This window comes from Pteronotus mesoamericanus, unplaced genomic scaffold, assembly GCF_021234165.1.
Source record: "Pteronotus mesoamericanus isolate MK-2021 breed Mesoamerican mustached bat unplaced genomic scaffold, CSHL_Meso_final contig_221, whole genome shotgun sequence".
Taxonomy (NCBI): Eukaryota; Metazoa; Chordata; class Mammalia; order Chiroptera; family Mormoopidae; genus Pteronotus; species Pteronotus mesoamericanus.
In genome coordinates, this window is record NW_026555092.1 from 10,189,797 (window position 1) to 10,209,010 (window position 19,214).

Consider the following 19,214-nt stretch of genomic DNA (forward strand, 5'->3'; position numbering starts at 1 on the left):
ATGCAGTTTAACAAGAAGAACAAATAAAGCTGTAGAAAGGCTGGGCCTGCAGTGTAACTAGAAGACAGAGAATGCTATAAACTTTAAATTATATGTAAGGAGAGAAATAAACACTAAACTCAGGCAGAACTATTTCTCACGCTTCTGATGCAAGCCTTTGTGGAGAGCAAGGCTGCATAGAAAGAAAAGAGAGAAGCAGGGGAAGGACCAATACTGATCTAAAATCACTGCTAGAAAGAGGATATTCATCTTAAATGTGAGCAAATTGAAGGATTCTCGTATGTCAGGATGCAATGACCACAGGGAAGGAACCTAAAAGTGTGTGTGGTTCTCCTCATTGCTTCTAGAAAAAAGGAAAGGTAAGTAAATAAAGGAAATGAGAGAAGGAGGGAAAGGGGTGGGAGATAGAGATAGAGAAGAGATATCCTCTGAAGATTGGATAACACAGGGAAAAAGAAGCAAAAGGGAGAGAATTCAGGGTACTAAATGACAAAAGAGAAACAGACAAAAAAAATGGAGGACATGCAACTTTGCCTTACCACACAGAAGAAAGCCTTCTATTAGAAAACAAAAGATGTATTTGTTCAGCTTATCCGACATCACTTGTTGAAGATCCTGTCATTACTCCCAGTGTATATTTTTACCTTCTTTATTATAGACTAGTTGACCATATAAACAAGGTTTTATTTCTGGGCTCTATTCTGTTCTATTGAGCTGTGTGTCTGTTCTGTGCCAGTACCATACCGTTTTGACTATTATAGTTTTGTAATATAGTTTGAGATGAGGACGCATGATAACTCTTTGCTCTTCTTTCTCAAGATTTTTTTGGCTAGTTGGGGTCTTTTGTGGGTCTTTATAAATTTTAGGATTATTTGTTCTGGTTTCTAGAAGAATGATGTTGGTATTTTGATAGGAACTGCATTGACATATGGAAACAACCTAGACACCCACTGATAGATGAATGGATAAAGAAGATGTGATATATATCCTTAACATCCTTACCCTTTCTCTCTCTATATATCTATGAATGCCATGGAACATTACGTAGCAATAAAAAAGAATGAATTCTTGCCATTTGTGACAACATGAATGGATCTAGAGGGTAGTATGCTAAATGAAATAAGTCAAGAGGAGAAAGACAAGTACCATATGGTTTCACTTGTATATAAAATCTAAACAAGAACAAAACAAAAACAGACTAATATAAACAGAAATCAAAGGGATGGTTACCAGAAGGAAGAAGGTTATGGGTGGAAAGGCTCAATAATATTTTGATAAGTTTACATGGTGACAGGTGATTACTAGAATTAGTGTGTTATCACATTGTAATGTATAAAAATGTTGAGTCACTATATTGTACACCTGAAACTAATATAGCCAATATAAGATTGTATACCAACTATACTTAAATGAAAAATAAATTTAAAACAAAAACCAAAACAATCATATTTTGCTACATTGACAGAAGGGGGTACTCTTGTAAACCACCCTCAAGCCACAAACTGAACAGAAAACAACAGCCTAAATCTGTACAAAGCTATGATAAAAAGAAAATAGAAATGAAGAATCAGAACTTCTCAGCTGACGAAAATATCATCAAAAACAAAACACATGAAACATAATAAAACTGTAACAACACTATAAAGTGAATTAAATATTAACACACAAGTTATATGGAGATATGAAAAGCCATCTTGAGAATCAGGAAATAATAAAACTAAATTTTTTTGTATCAGGAAATAAAAAACTAAAACAAGACATGGACAAAACATGGGAGAAAATTAAAAGATAACTGATGACATGCAGGGAAGAATTAAAGAAAAAGACAAAATTATCTCAGAAATAAAGACTAAATTATAAGAGGGAGAATATTGGCAAGTGGTAATTAACCAAAAGGTAATGAGGAAAGTCAGGCAAATACCAAGAGAATTAAAATAAGATTTAAAAAGAAAGAAGTAAAATTAATCAGAGACAGGCTGAAACAGAAAACAGGCAAAAAAGATTTATACAGATAATATGAGTTGATTTAGAAGGAAAACAAAGCAGTGGGTTTGAATTAGTGTTTAAAACTATAATTCAAGAACATGTTTCAGAAATAAGACTTGGATCTACATATTCTGAGGTCCACAGTATACCTGGAGAAATTGTCTTTGAACAGTAAACTCTGGTATATTCAAGTAAAATATTAGACTTCAAGGATAAAGAAAAACAATCATCAGGGTCCCAAGAAAAGCCACCAAGGAACTTATAAGAGCAATAGAAATAAACTAATATTTGAATTCTTCAGAGTAACATGCAAAGCAAGATGATGATGAAAGAGCATTTTTAAGAAAACCAAAGAAAGAAATAGTGGCCAAGGGTTTTACATATAATCCAGCTATCCTTCACATTTTAAGGTCAGAGAAACAATTTTAAATATGTAAGAACTTGGGGAACATTATGTAAAGGAGACATTATTGAAGGATGCATTACACAAGAGGTTGAGCTTGACGCAACTAGGGGGTAAGTGGGAAAACACTAGCAGTGTTGGTGAGCTTTAATATATTTAATGGTAGATCTAGGAGTAAAGGGTAGAATGATATTATATAAACACTATAATAAACAGTTTATGTTCTGACAAAGTAGACATAATGCAACTAAAAGTGGGAGGAGGAAGGGGCGAGGAAAGAAATGCAGAATAGGCTCATTGATAGTTGTACAGTCAATAGGGGAAAGTCAAAGGATGCTATTAAAATTTATAAACTAGATAGTAAATGGTTAAATAAAAAAATGGAGGGCTAATGGCATTAAAATGTGATAAGAACAAAATGTTGTTTATGACGCTAAGGATGAAAGTAAGGACTGTAAGCCTAATATCAGGCACAGTGCAGTTCAAGTCAAAAATATTAAAGTGTCAGGGAATACATTTTTAAAGGCTAAAATCACAATCTGCAATGTAAGTTTAATAGTTATGAATATCTATGCACCAAGTAACATAGCAACTACTTCTATGTAGCAGAAACTGCTGGAAATGCAAGGAAAATTAAACAGAAGCACACTAAAAATAGGAAGTTTTAAAAACACCTCTCAGAACAAAACAAGTGGTAAAAAATAAATAAGTGTACACAAGGTATAAATAACATAATCAATAAGGCACATCTCATGACTACATATAGAACTTTACACTCTAATACCCTTTCTGTTCAAATGCACATGGAACACTCATAACAACTGATAAAATATTAAGCCTCAAAGAGAGCGTCAGTAAAGCCCACGAAATAGAAATACAATGTATGCAATAAAGTTAGAAATAAATAACAAAATAAAAATTAAAAAAGTCCTTCACCTCGAATTTAAAAAATACTCTTCTATTTAAAAACTTCTGGGTTAAAGGGGAAATTAATGCCAAAATTGCAGAAATTCTGCTAAATAATAAAATATGAATTATTGTAATCTACGTGATACAATTAGAGTAGTGATTAGAAGAAATTTCAATGTCCTAAACACTTATAGCATGACAGTCAACAAGAATGAAAGAATTAAGTTAAGTGAATTAAATTCCCAACTCAACAGATAGAAAATGAACAAAAAAGTTAACCAAAAGAAATCACGAGGAAAGAAATAATAAAGGTAAAAGCAATAATTAGTGATATGAAGAAAACTAAAAACAACAGATGTAATAATTGCATCTTTGAAATAAGTATGCAAAACTTCTAGCTACCCTAATCAAGAGAACAAGGGAGTTGGTCCATGCCGAATCTGAGCCCATGACTAGGGAGAGCGGATAACATACTTACGCACACAGAAAGGGGTCTTGCCCGACCAGTGATGATCCTGCTGGCAGATGCGCACGGACATGCCGATCAGGCGGAAGCCGGCGTTGCATTGATACACCACGCTGCCCCGGTAATTGTAGTTCTCCCCATTGATGTGTCCATTGACAATGGGCTCAGGCGTCCCGCAGTGTCCAGCTTTGATGGGGGATGGGAAAGGGGTGTAAATTAAAGAGGAGCTGGCAGAAAATGAAGTGGGGCTTGGTCAGGGTAGGAAGAGACAGAGATGGTGGAGAAAGAACCAAGTGCCCACCCACCCATTGTTTTCCCATCTCCCCCGGAAAGTAGTCATCTAGGAGTGACTTCAGGAATCCGAGACATCATAGCAATGGTGTTGAAGACTTGGCAACCCCAAATCCCAAGGCTGCATCCCATATGGCTTCTATCTCTGATCTTTAGTTTCCATGTCTACATGCAGGTGAGAAACGATCACTGTTACTTCCCTGGGCCCCTCACCCCAGCTCCATTCTCATCAACCAGCATTTACTGAACATTTACTGGAGGGCACCATGTGCAGTAAGGCAGCTGAAGTCTTGTGTTAAAAATAACCATGTAAAAGCAGGTGGTCTGGCTAAATTCATCCTTTCTTCTCCTTGAGAGACAAGGCACACAGACAATGGAAACCCAGGTGAGCTATTTGTATTAAACGGCATTTGGGTAGAGCATATTCCTAGCACTCCCAGCAGCATTCTTTGGCTCTGTGTGACCTCAACAGGAGCCTGGGACAGTGGGAGGGCAGCCCTGTGGACTGGGGAACAGACCATCCAATCTATGCTATGAGGTTTGTGTAGTTGGGTCCCTCCTTTGCACTGCAGGAGTGAGAAGAGAGAGAGGGGGAACCTTAGTATCTAAGGTTTAGGCAGGGGATGGATTAACCATGGGGGAAATAATAACTTCACTCTTTGTAAGCCAGGTTTTTAAAAAATGAGTTGATCATAGCTTATCTATATGTGTGTATATATATAAACTGTATAGAATAGGCCAGTGACAGGAATATATTTATATATTATATAGTATATGTAAAATACATATATATGTAAAACTTGCTAACAGATAATAAAAAGGGTATTTTATGTGTGCCACAGGCAGTTGTCTCCGTGCCTTGCCCTGATGGTGGAGACTGGGGCTTCACCCAGCATTCAAGGGCCAATAAGGGGCTGTCTTTTTGATCAGAATGAGAACCCCTCAAAGGTGTGTCTCATCAGGCTTTAAGAGGTTCTCATTCTTTTTGGGATCCCCAATAGACACTAGTCTAGGGTTTTAGTCATGGTAGATGCTCAATAGCTGGTGTTTGAATTATGCATTTTATGAAGGTAAGATGATGCTGTCCTAAGATTGGGATCCTGCTTTCGAAAGATCTAACCTGCCCCCAGGAAGGAAAATGGGCAGGTTGGGCCTGGGGAGGTCACTTACCAAGACAGCGGACTTCAGAGCCACTCCAGAGTCCGTTGGCCATGCACTCCCTCACCCGGGAGCCCACCAGCGTGTATCCGGAGTTGCAGGAGAAGATGGCTGTTGCCCCGTACACGGACAATGTTCCGATGCGGTGCCCATTGGGTGGGACGGGGAGCTCTCCACAGGAGATGACTAAAAAGATAACAAAATGCTCAGTAAGACACGTGCTGCTTCTGATTAGCAAGAATAGGACAAAAATAGGATCTGTCTAACCTTACTCTCCTGGGACTCATGACCGGAACGTGGGTCGTGATAGTGACTCGTGTGATGTTACACGGGAGCGGTGCTTCTCAACTGAGGGTGTTGCTAGAAGCACCTGAGGAGCTTTAAACATGTTCAGGCTGCACTCTGGACCCATGACTCATAATCTCTGGCCCAGGCACATGGATTTTTTAAAAACTCAGGTGGTTCAGAGGTGTGCCCTTGTTAGGAACCACCAGACAGGAGAAATGGTAATTCAGTGGTATGCTTCTTAGCATTCAGAGAAGACACTGTAAATCAATTTCCTTGTCATTTCTGCTGAGCACAGCCGCAGCCTTGCAGTCCTTAACAGAGCGCTGCAGGCGGCCGCTGGCTGACATACGGGGTGAGGCCCAATAGCCCAGGCTGCATTGCAATGGGAGTCGCTTCACTATAATGAGCTCATGACTCCCACTCTGCCACTGACATGATTATACTCCTTTGTGGAGCCTGCACTTGGATGACAAGACAACGGTGTCTCGGATCATAGGTGCTGGGAAGCCACCGCTCCTCTCAATCTCAAACTTCCCACGGCTCATTGACGAGCTATCTTCTTCTGTCCCTTTACAAATACTTCCTCTATCACATCCAATTGATTAGGTGAATGTTATGAGTATCTCCTATTATAGTGGATGCTGTGGTGAGTCACTCAGACCTCCATTTAGGACCAAAGGATTTACTTCCCCAGTGGCTCGCAAGGAACCTTCAGTGGCCAACCTTCTTCAGGTTGCCTTGATTGAAGAGTCCTCCCACGTAAAGACGTGCTCTCCTGTCAGGGCAGCCTGCACCCAATGCTTGGTCAGCGTGGAGGTACAAACTGCCCCTGTGGGGCGGACTGAGGCCTTCACCGCTACTGCGTCCGAGCCCAGCATGTCCATCTTCCCCGTCCTGCATCCTTCCCTCCCCTCCCACAGGCAGTGACCCAGGAGCACTCCCTAATACACCTCTCTCTTACAGTGGCTTCCCCGGGACCCTGAATTTTGATACTCTCTTGAAGAACCAAGGAAAAACAATCTGCAATGAAGGAGAGACAGGCGCACCTAGGTGGCCTGGCCCACGTGCTATGTCCCTTCTGTTTGTACACACTCCCACGACCAGTCTTATTACACCCCAATATCACTGTGTCCTTACTTATCTGCCTCTCCAGCAGACTATACGCTCCTGGTGGGCAGGAGCCACAAACTTTTCTCTTCATACCTCTACCATATCTGGCATGAATGCTGAATAAATGAATTAGTGGATGTTTATCTGGACAAAGGCAGCTTTTTAATAAGATGAGAACATGCTAAGAAGTGCTTCCTTAAAGCAGTAGGCATCGCCCCCACTCCTGATTCAAGGTGTGTGTTAAAAAAGAGGTACACTGTAATCCCACGTAATACCCCTCTCTTCCTCCCCGTGTATGAGACAGTTCAGGTAGCAGGCACTGAGCCCAATCTGCCCGCCCACCCCTCCTGGGCTTACTTTGGCACGTGGGCATAGAGTTCCCGAGGCTCCATTTGCCATTGGCCTGACAGCGGATAACTCTTTGGCCAGTATAGTAGAAGCCAGCATCGCAGATGAGCATCAGCTGGGCCTGGAACTGGTACTGCGTCTCAAAGATGAGCCTCCATCGGCCATGCTCCACGCCGATGCTGCTGATGTCGGGACAGGTCACAGCTGGGCAGACAAGGAGCAGTGAGGAGGATTAATTAATTAATTATGGAAGACACTGGCAAGGCCAGAGCTGGGGACTGGCAGACAGTAATGCCGAGTGTGAGAGTCTTCAGTCCCCAGGCAGGTTTCGTAATGGCTGGAGTGGGCTGGATGGGGAATGAGGCCAACTAGGAAGGGCAGATCTGCACCCCACCAAAAAAGGGAGGTGCTACTCAGTCAACACTGATTGTCGGATGGGAGGTTGCAAGTTCTATTTGGTCAGATCTTCATTTTCTTTCTTTCTGTCTTTTTTTAGGGGATAAAAAAAAATAATGTTTCACCTTAATGTAATAGGAAAAATTATCATTATCATTTACCACATGGATCCAAGTGGCCAGATCATCATTTTCAAGAAAAGCTAGAAATAGGGATTTTTATATAAATTTCTTAATTTTAAAATGTTGGAAGGTAATTATGAATTTTTATAAATTATATGGTAGGTCAAAGAGACAACACAAAAGAAAAATACAAAACCCTGTATCTTTGGATTAGATAGGGCCCATTAGGCTGCCCGTTGTGACTTTGGCCTTAAAGCTGATCTGTACCTCCGTCGTTTTGGAGTTCTGTGATCAAAGGACATTGGTGCAAATGTTCTGACAGTTTTTCCATCTAAAAGGAAGTGGAGTAGGTCATCCCCAAGTTCTATGATGCTTTATTGGAATAACTCAGGGTGCAATGGTTATCAATGATTTGAGAGCAATTTCAAATGGGAACCTAAGTTGGTAGATGATACTACTCATCTGTCTCTGCTTTTTGAATCCTCAACCTCATGAACCTGCCTTCTGCCCCCACTGGGTTTTCAGCTCGCTCCCTGCAGGACTCTTTCCAGTGCTAACCAACCCTCCCCCTCTGCCCTCGCCTCTGCCGCCCAAGGACTCACGGACACACTGCGGAGGAACGTTGTGGTTGCTCCATAGGCCTGTCTCCAGACACTCTGCTGTGGATTCAGCACCTGCCTGCAGGTGGTAGCCTTCGCTGCAGCTGTACACAGCTTTGGTCCCCACTGTGTATTCTTTGCCAAACACCATTCCATTCTTAGGAGCCTCAGGAAGCCCGCAGGAAAGAGCTAGCAAAGGGAGAAATGTCACGAGCTTGTCTGCTTCCAGATGGAGTTATGAGAATATATTTTTTATCTTTCCTCTACCCTGATACCCTAATAAAATTTTAGTAAATACTAAAAGGAAAAATCTTTTTAACAAGAAAAATAGGAGGATCACTAGCAGAATAGAGTTAAAAAAAAAAAAAACTTTGGAGGATGAAATGTAGATAGAAGTTTGTTGGTGGATTAAATGGTGCCAAGAAGCCACAGACAAAAATAAATACATGGGAGGGAGCTACGAGGTGAGACTAGTCTTCTGTCCCTGCGCACAGTGTGGAGGCATTCAGGCACGTGTTCTTCAAACTAAACACAGAGGGTCCTCTTTCCCATTTGAGGGGAAAACAGAAAACCCCAAAAAACTCCCTTGAGAGAATGAAGGCCGCTGAGGTGAGAGCTGGCATCTCAGAGTAAAACTCTTTTAAATCTAGGACTTAAGGGCTCTCAGAGCCTACAGGCTGCTCCCTGCCTGCTCAGCCCTGCAGCACACTCAACTGCACTTCTTATTCACAGGGGAGACCCAGGGGGCAAAAACATCTGTATGTAATACCAGCAGAGGCAACTCACATCTGCTACCTGAAAAAAAATCAACCTAGCTTTTACTTCAAAATATGAACAATCAAGGATCATGATACATATTAAGAAAAATAGCAGCATGAGAGACATATAGATTAAAAACAGGAAAAAACTCATTCAATTGGAGATATATAATAATCTTTAAGCTTCTCTTTAGTAAATAGTATCTTGAGAAAATCAAGGTAACATATATTCATAAAATGAGAAAAAATAAAAACAAAAAGAGAACAAGAACTCTTTTAATTTAAACATTTGATTGCCAAAGTAAACATTCAATTGAAAGGATGGAGATTAAAATGAAAGGGAATTACCAATATAGGCCGAAAGGATAAATACTGAAAATGGTTACAAAGGACTGAAAGTGCAGTGGATCAATCCTGGAGGTCCAACATCTAATGGGTCAGGATTCCAGAAGGAGACAACAGAGCAAGCGGAGGGGACAGAATGATCACAGATGAAAATTTCCCAGAGCCAAAGAGAGACACCATCTCCAGAATGAGAGGAAGCCAAAGGGACGCAAAGAGAACCATTCTTAGATTCACCATCACGGAGTTTCAGAAGACCAAAGACACACAGAAATTCCTATAATTTCCTAGAGAAAGAGGGCAAAATGACATCCCTGTGGAGGAATGAGAATCAGACCAGCCTCAGATTTCCCATCAGCAACAAGAGGTGTTCAAAGATAATAGAACAATACCTTTGCATTTCTGAAGGAAGCGATTCATATCCTAGAATTTTACCTAGTCAACCTATCCACCAGGTGTGATAGCAAAAATAATAATTTTCAGACATTTAAAAATTCATACAATTCATCTCTTATGAACCCTTTCCATGGAATTTACCTAAGGCTATATACTCCATCAAAAAGAGCATTAAAACCAAGAAAGGGCCCAATATAGGATATAACAATGGTAGAACTAACTCAGGAATATGAAGAAAGGAATCTCCCGGTGACAACTCAGGAGAGAAAGGTGTGCAGCGACTTGGCCAGGGTCATGATTTTATAAGGAGCAGGGTCAACACGATGTTTATTGGAGGGAAGAAATCAATGCTTACAAACCATGCCTGCCCTTTGATATAGTTCAGAAGCTCTTACACAGATGCTCCTGATGCTAATCAAGAGGCTAATCAGAGTGCCCGCTACAGTCTCTCATCCACACCCTCTGTAAACTAGTCTAGAGCTCAGACCTCCCTCCCCCAGAGTCAGAAGCTCAAGCTAACAGTGATGTTTGATGTTACTAGAATTTCCAGAACCAAGAAGAGGAATAGGGCTAGCACTCCATTACGACAATGGCATGGAGAAGGATGGACTGTCCAGAGGGAGAGGGGTTAAGATACCAAGATGGAAGAAGGATTCTAAGACCAGACGTGGGACCAAAAGAGGAGGATCAGAAATGGAAGGAGTGAGGAAATAAGGGAGTATTATTTATTTATTTAGAGGGCAAAAGAGAAGGAGAGAAACATTGATGTGTGAGAAACATTGATCGGTTGCCTCTAGTATGTGCCTCAACCCATGACTGATCCTGTAACCCAGGCATGTGCCCTGACTGGGAATTGAACCAGCAACCTTTTGCTTTGTTGGATGACACCCAACCAGCTGAGCCACGTTGGTCAGGACAGAGAGCATTAAAAAAAAAAAACAAAAAAAAAAACCAAACTCATGCAGGTTCCAAACACTGAGTCTACCTATTCTACATGCTGGGTTGGGTCTTCTAGACTCCACTACGACCTGAATCTTGGCAACATCTGCCTGTCTTCATGCTAGCATTCTAAACTGGGTCGTCTTTTCTGGAACTCTACCTCTCGCCTTCCTGTCTGGCCACTTCCGGCATCAGCCTTGATGAGACTTGGCCACTGGGGATAAAGTGAACCTGGGCAATGGGGCTTCGTTCTTCAGCAATATAATAAGGGAGCATTTGAACATGGTGCTCAATTAATGACTGAATAGCAAGCCTTTAAACTCCTTCAGTGGTACCAGGTTAGCTAATCTGATGACCCACCTAACTGCCTTGTTTCCTTGAACCCTTTGGGAAGAAATACTTAGATCCCCACTGATATTTTGCATGGGGAGTCCATCAGGCAGTGGGTGAAGGAAGTGGACAGCAGCCCCTTCTCTCAGCCCCTGGCCTGGCCCTTCCCTTGCGGATAACTAAGAAGACAAAAGATAACTTTCCAGCCTAAGAGTCTAAAAGCCTGTCTCCTGATCTTCATGTCAAAACACAATCCCCCAAAACCCAGGTAAGAGGGACACTTTCTGTGGGTTGCAGAGGCAGGGAGAGAATCACAAGGTATTTGAAACGTGTGGTGGAAGGATGTCTCCGAAGGGGAGGGCACATAGTGAGAGGATGGGCTGGGGAAGGAGAGAGAAAGCATTAGGAAATGTAGACTCTACGAGGGATTTATTTGTTGGTGGAGAAGTCATGGTCCAGAAGCAGCAATGGGGGATTGGAGGAATTTCAGGGCTTTCCTGGCCCTGGGCTGTGTGGGAAATGGGGGATCAATACCCTCCACTGGAAAGGGCCACAGGGTCCCTGTTCTCAGAGGAGTGACACAGTCTCTGTGGAGGGAGGAGGGGAAGAGAGCCCCTCTGGGTAGGGACCAAGGGTGTATGTTGTGGGCCATGGAACCAGGAATCCAGGGAGCAGAGGGGGAATGGCTGGCGGGGGAGAACATCAGAGGGAAGCTTGGGTAGGGCTGGGGAGAAAAGGCACAGAGCGGCATGAGGATGCATGGACAGAGCCTGGAGAGGCTTACTTTGGGGAAGTGACAAAAGATAAAAGAGATGAGAGGCACTGGTAGGTTTCAATAGGAGCTCTGGGAAAAAAAAGACATAGTGTCTGTGCTGATAGAGACACTAAAATCAAAGCCAAATGACATTTGCAATTTGTGACAGTCAATTCTCTGTGACCTTTGCTCAGGGCATCGCACAGAATACTAATGACACATTGTTTCTGTTCTTTGAGAAAGCTCAGGCACAGGCCAGAAGATTGTGAGCGTCGGAGACGACAGGTGTCATTAAAAAGTATGGCACCGCGCTGGGGACTGAAGGACAAGACCATAAGACATCAATGTGGTTTCCTGTTCTTGCATATATAGTTGGCAAGGTTCTTTTCTTTTTCTAGTGCAGTACATAATGTTGAGAGTGTGGAAGGGCAATAAGTTGCAAAAGCTATACGTTTTGAACAGGTTATGATTCAACAATCTCATTTCTGGGAATTTATTTTAAGAAATACATATGGATGTTCACAAGAATGACATTATAAAAATTTTAATAGCAGCCCTGTTTACAGTAGCAAACACTATAGAAATTCAAATGATAGGATACGATAGGGTAAGACTTGAATAACAGTTTTTCCATAATGTTATATAACCACTGAAAATAGTAATAAGGAAGTGTATTTAAGTATATGATAGATGTTAATACTGAGAGTTCTGGATGCTGATGATGCCATTTTTGTAAACAATACATAAAAGGCTAAAGGAAGTGTACTAAAGTGTTAACAGTGGTGATCTCAACCGATGGGACTGTAGGTCATTTTCACTTTTTTCTTTGGTATTATCTATAGTTTTTTCAGATTACTAGTCTGAAGGTACATTACTTTAAGTTGTAAAATCCCATAAATTATCAAAGGCAATGCAGGGAAACTGCCGGGCGCGCATCACGGGCCTGACTGCTGGCGGCTGCATGTGGGCACAGTCGCTGCCCCGCCCTCTTCCCCTCTGACCTGGTGCCTCAGCCGGCCCGCCCGAGCTGCTTTGCCTGTCTGCTCTCTCAAGCCTGTGCTTTTCCAAAAGCCCTTGCTGTTGCCTAGAACGTCCTCCTTGCCAATGCCTGGTCCCACCCTGCTTGCTCTATGAGCGTGAGCCCAAGTGTGTGTCTTCTGGAAGCCTCCCTGGCTGTCCGAAAGGAGGTTGGTCCCTTCTTCCCCTGGGCTCAACAACTTGGTTTATGCTCCTGATACAGCACTTCCTTCCCCTGTCATTTTGCATTTACGTGGGTAATACCCATCTCCTCATTGTTCCGAAGATACTGACAGTGTGTTTTATGCATATATACATATATATTCATATTCCCAGGGCTTAAGATTTTGTGGATCCTCAATATGTGCTTCCTGAAAGAATGAATGAATTATCAATGAGGAAAACCCATATTTGGAAGCCATTGGTCCTGGGACAAACCCAAGATGTGAGTAGGACCTGAGCGGCCTGTCACCCCCTTCCCGCCTGCTTCTCACCTTGACAGAGAGGAATGGCCTCGCTCCACAGGTAGTAGCCCTGGGGATGCCGGGTGCAAATGGCCATGCTGTGTCCCACCAAGCGGTAGCCAGCATTGCAGCCAAAGTGGACGGAGCCTCCGGGCTGGGTGCTGGTCTGGCCCAGAAGGAAGCCGTGGAGTGGAGCCCTGGGCAGGCTGCAGTAGGGGGCTGAACAGCAAGATGAGGTCAGGGGACCATGTACAGGTGGGAAGACAGACAGACAGACATGTCCCATCCTGTGCACCCCTTCCCCAGTCTCCCCCCATTTCCTTGTCTTCACAGTGGCCAGGTCCACTGCTATTTAGAAAGGTTTGAGTGGTTGATTTTGGAAACAGCCAAACTGCTCTGACCAGTGTGCTCAGTGGGTTGGATATCGTCCTGCAAACCAAAAGATCACTGGTTCAATTCTTGGTCAGGGCACATGCCTGGGTTGTGGGCCAGAGGCAACCAATGGATGTTTCTCTCACATTGATGTTCCTCTTCTTCTCGCTCTCCCTCCCTTCCCCTCTCTCTAAAAATAAATAAATAAAAATCTTAAAGAAAGAAAGAAAAACAGCCAAACAGTTTAGTAAAGCCAAGGGAGAAGGAAGAGAACAACAGGAGGCATTGGGCCCCTTTGAGGCCTTGGCTGCACAGCTAAGTTCAGGCTCTCGAATCCTGTCAGCTCCGAAAGAGACACAGAAAACAGAAGCAATGGAGTCAGAGCCACACTCAAGTCCTGTTTCTAACCTTTCCAGGTGTGTGACTTGGATGAATCCTTGAAGCTCATTCAGCTCTGGTCTCCTCACCTGCCTATTGGGACTGGCAATGTTTACCTCACAGGTTTTTTGATCATTTAAATAGGACTGTGTTTGTAAAAGCCTGCAACCCAACCCAGGGCACTGGTGCTCCGTAAGCGGTCCTTCTCCTTTCTGTCCAATAGAGGGCGGAGGGAGAGGGAACTGAGGCAACCCAGGACACAGGATCCACAGTCCTAATCCCCCCTCAATGTACGGTTTTAATTTAGCATCATTCACTTAAGTGACAAATGTGTATGGAGTGTTTATTATGTGCCAGGTGCTGGGAACACAGCAATGAAGAAAGAGACAAAAATCCCAGCCACAGAGAACTTGCAATAAAAAACCCTGCCAAGGGGTCCTCAGAGAAGTTCTGCGAGGCCGGGAAAGAAGGGTGAGCAAAGCAACACGCAGGGCTTGCCCCTCCATTCCTCTGAGAGTTCCTGGCTGGGTCTCCTAGGCCGGCATACGCTAAGGCAGAACGCGGGTGTCAGGTCCTTCCCACATCCTCCCACATGCCTCCGCTGGTGAAATGTGTTCTAAATACCCTCCTTCCAAGTCAGATGTGTTTCCTCGCTCCTGCTTTGCCACTGGCATCCTGTGCGTATTATATTTACAAGTCTACCTCAGTAAAGAACAAGACTCTCAGTTATAAAATAGACTTAATCACAGTGATAGAGGCACTAGCAAATTACACAAGTCTACTGTATTTTAATTGCTAATTGCTTCACCATGTGATTAATTTGTTTTCTACTTGGCCTATGTATTGTAATTACAACTGACTCATTACGCCCAAACATGTGGTTAGCCTGTAAAGACAGCACGGAAAGGGCAACTCGTTACTGGCTTTTAGACCCTAGTTTAGCAACGAGCATAGTGCAATGCTGCTGGATGGCTGTTTCCCTTTGGTGTGAGTAGCTCCTAGGAACTCAGCCTGAATCTCCCCGAGAGGTATCTTAAGATTTGTTTTTCATCATGAGGAAACTGAGGCCTGGAGAGGTAAAGTGACTTGTCTAATAATCATTCAACTAGTTAGTGACAGAGCTGATCACTGAGTCTGGGGGTCATGGAGCCCCCATACGTCTTGCATACAAGGGGGGAAGGAGTTTCGGGTCAACTTTGCAGAGGCAATGGACTCAGAGAATGAAGACCCCTCTCCTCCCTGGCTCCCCTCAGCTTCGCCGGGCTTGCTCCGCCCTGAAGCCACGTCCCAGAGTTCCTGAAGACTTCCAATGGCCCACTTAGTTTGGGCTGGTCTTCCAAGTAGAGGGCCAATGAGAAGACATGGACTAAGACAAGTGGTAACTCAAGCATGTTATACTTTGACATCCTTTGAACCAATATTCTTTAAAAATTTGTCCAACATTTATTTGGAATGCAGGCCGAATGCAGGCAGGGGAAGTGTGTTGAGGGGATCTGGTGGACCTCCCATGGTCTTAAGTCATTCATTTCTGCCTCCAAGTTTACAAGAACCCAGCCAGCAGTTCACTGGACCCACTGCCCTCCAGACTGGGGATCAAGCAGCTTATCAGGTTTTCTTTCCAGCTACAGACAGTGATCACCATGGTGGGAGTTCAGATAAATTTGGTTTTCTCCATCTCCTTCCATTTCCAGGGATGTTTCTACGCTCCCTGAGGATTGTTGCCCTGGTTGGCTGTCTGCTTGGCCTTTGCTCTGAGTCTGCCCAGAAGATACAGCTTGCAGAGCAGAAAGAGGTTCCTGGACTTAAAATATAGCTCATCTATGGGTTGCCTGTCTAATAGGTGCTAGTTGGAGACCTATGTCTTAAGAGTTTTTCAGTTTTTAAATTTTTTTAAGTCCTCATCTGAGGACATTTTTTCATTGCTTTTTAGAGAGAGAGGAAGGAAGAAAAAGAGAAGAAAAAAACATTGATGTGAGAGAGAAGCATTGATTGGTTGCCTCCCATATATGCTTGGGCCTGGGATCCCACATGCCCAGACCAGGAACCAAACTCACAATCTAGGTATGTGCCCTGAAAGGAAATCAAACCCACAACTTTTTGGTAACAGGACAATGCCCCAACCAACTGAGCCACATGAGCCAGGGCTTAGGGCTTTTCACTTTTAAGGAAATTTTATTAACATTTCAGCAGGGGTAGAGATGGGATCACCTTTCAGCATTCTTAGATCAATACATATAATAAGCTTATCCAAAGACTCAGGCTGGCAGTATGAGCAGAAGAGAGTGAAGAGGCTAAAAGTGGGGAAAGGAGTAGAAACAGGGAAGGTAGGAAAATGTCAAAGACACTTGTGCCGTAATAGTCTGAGAGACTTAGAGGAGGAGAAGGTTGCCGGGTCCCATGGAGGACTCTTGGCCTTTGGGCCTTCTCAGGAGTCCTTAGGTTTTACTCACCTGAATAGCGTATCTTAAATCCCTTCCGGTTGTAGGCGTGGTCAGACGACCAGCGCAGGTACACAGAGTTGCTTGTGCTGGTGACAACCAGGGGAGCTGAGTAATTCCCACTGAGAGCTTTCAGCAGAGGACTTTGCCCCGAGGGACCTGGGATGAGAGCCCAGGACAAAGGATTACAGACCATTATAGCCATCAAAGATAGTAAATTCTATCCCTTTACTGTAACCACCTCCTGCCACGCCCCCCCCCGCCCCCCCAGGGGAAGGCACGAAGGCTCGGAACGACTGGTAACTTGGCTGGAGTTAGCCTGCTCATCTGTCCTTCCGCTCCGCTCTCTGCACCCACAGGTCTTGCTCCAGGTGCCCTTTCCTCCTGAGCCCTGAAGCAGTGCTTCAGGAAGCCGCTTCCAATCCGTAGCAGCTGGTAGTTGAGATGAAATCTATTTGCCATCTTGGGACTTGCCTAAGGTCAAGCAGCTGGTTAATGGAAAAGCTGGTTTTCAACCTGGGAATTCCCATCTTGCCACCTCACTTTTCTTGTGCGTACTAGTGGGTTGGCCAAAAAGTTCATTAGTTTTTTTTCCATAAAATAAAAGACACATTTTTCATTTTCTCCAATAACTTTATTGATTTGGATATTTTGAGTATGTTGGTTATCTCCTGTGTGGTATAATGTTGACTTTTCTAAATTAATGTCTCAATTGGATTGATATCAACTTCAACTGCTCTACCTGACTGTGGAGCATTGTCCAGTGAGAAATCTCCAGCACAAAACTTTGGAAACCACTTTTGACACTTTCAATCAGTTAATGCACCTTCTCCATATACTACACAAATCATTTTTTGAATTTCAGTTGTCTTTTTACCTTTATTGATATAATAAAGCATAATATGCCAAAAATGTTGCTTATTTTCTTCCATCTTCAATATTAAAATGGCTAGACAAAAATTCACCAATTTTGAAGTTTTTTTAAATGCATGCTGATATGACAGCTGTCACAATACAATTTAACAAAATTGTTTTGAAGGAAGTTAAAGACAACTAAACACTTAGTAGAGTCAGCTTATGGAAAAAGAAAACGAACAGTTTTTGGCCAACCAATAAAAATAGCTCAGTGCCTGCCATATAGAAAAAATATTTACGGATGAGTAGGTAACAATAAAGCTAGAGGAAAACATCAACTCTCAATGTCATAAATAACATAGTTCCCCATCTTTCTTTCCAAGACTTTTCCAGAAAGCCTCCCTCTTCTTTTTTCTCACGTTAAATGCCTGAGAGTATGTCCTGAGGGGGCCGGTTTAAGGAGGTGGAATAGAAAGTTGGATATTCCAAAACACAGGACTTATCACCCTGGAAAGAGCCCTGGGTGGTGATTCTAATATGCTGCTGAGACAGCTCTTGGAGGCTTGGTGAAAGTAATGGACCACATTAGACAAAGTAGAGCCATCAGAACTGTTGGGACAAACCACGAAGGGAGAGGGCAAAGGCTCTGGGAAGTGGCATGCCGGGAGGGGGCCACTGTGTTAGACCAGAACACCCTCTAGCGTACCGGGCTCCTCAGGGGGACCTGAGGGACACGCCAGGTCCTAAAGCCACATAGAACACACTGGAGAGGGTGAGCACCAGTGTCATCGACACCTGGAGTAATGGCTGTCCTCTGTAGGTCACACTGATGGGAGGAGATGCTGTCACAGAACCTGGCTTCCTAGTATTGATGGGGATGAGAAGGTTCTAGAATACAGAGGCCAGGTGGAAGCACGTAACAGTCAGAAGCGAGGTTGGCATAATTACCAAAAGGGACAGCAGGAGCTGGCAAGGCAGCCAGGAAGGCCTTATGGGCAGGATCTATGGAGATGGCTCACAGAACATGGTAGTCCTATGGGAAGACGGATGGGTGGCCAAAATAAATGAAAATATGAACAAAACAGATCATGAATATACAATCAAAAGGGCGAGGAAAGCTAGTCCCAGTGGAAAGTTACTATTTTCCAATTTGAAGACTTGAGCCAGGTTTCATTTCTTACCACAGAACATGTTGGCTGAAGGAGAGGCTGGGTGCCCGTGAAAAAGGACCCTATAAAACAGCATCAATTGTATATAGTGGTGATTCCCTCAGTTCTTTCCCCCCAAAAGATGTACCACTATTTAATCAGGCAACTGATTACTGGAGAAAAGGGAGTGTCAATATATTTCGAAGACTTTGGGATAGAGTTTGAACTGATGCTGATACCTGGGGACTCCAAGCACTATCATGGCTCCTCTGTTGGAGCAGGGGAGTCAGGGCTGGGGTTGGTAATGAATGGAGTCCTGGCCCAGGTCCATCTCACAGTACAAACCTAACCAATTAGTAGCCTCAATTGCAGTAGCTGTGCCGGACGTACTATCTTCATTAGAGCAGATTAACATAGCCTTGGTTACACGGAATGTAGTTATTGATCTAGCAATGCATTCTTTTTCACAGCCATCAGAAAGAAGGATCATAGGCAATTTGCATTCATGTGCAGTAGACGAGTGTATGCATTCATGGGCTTGCCCCAGAGTTATGTTAATTCTCTTGCTCTCTGACATAATACAGCATGAAGAGATGTGGACCATCTGGACATCCTGTAAAATGGAACATATTGGTTCTCTATATTGATGACATAGTATTAATTGGACCTGATGAGCCAGAAGGGACAATTAGTGCAGATGTATCTGCAAGACACATATATATGCTCTAGAGGGTAAGAGATAAATCCTACAAAGTTTCAGGTGACTTTTTTAGGATTTAGAGGCCCAGAACATGCTGAGATGTATCCTCCAAACTAAAGAGCAAATTATTATACCTTTTCCCTCCTACAATCAAGAAAGAAGCACAATGCTTGGTAAAGTTCTTTGGGGGTTTGCAGGTAGCATATTCTTCTCTTGGTGGTACTGCTATGACCCATTCATTGGCTGA

General features: G+C 43.3%; 1 protein-coding gene across 1 annotated transcript in view; it reads right to left on the reverse strand.

Annotated features, from left to right (window-relative positions):
- Positions 1-19,214, reverse strand: part of CSMD2 (CUB and Sushi multiple domains 2) — a 547,845-nt gene that overhangs the window by 36,222 nt on the left and 492,409 nt on the right. The window contains exons 48-53 of the mRNA XM_054571941.1: positions 16,277-16,423; positions 13,107-13,295; positions 8,080-8,265; positions 6,969-7,163; positions 5,226-5,399; positions 3,777-3,950 (exon numbers count right to left, since the gene is read on the reverse strand). Of these exons, the coding sequence (XP_054427916.1) occupies positions 3,777-3,950; positions 5,226-5,399; positions 6,969-7,163; positions 8,080-8,265; positions 13,107-13,295; positions 16,277-16,423 (1,065 nt within the window). The remainder of the gene's footprint in view (positions 1-3,776; positions 3,951-5,225; positions 5,400-6,968; positions 7,164-8,079; positions 8,266-13,106; positions 13,296-16,276; positions 16,424-19,214) is intronic.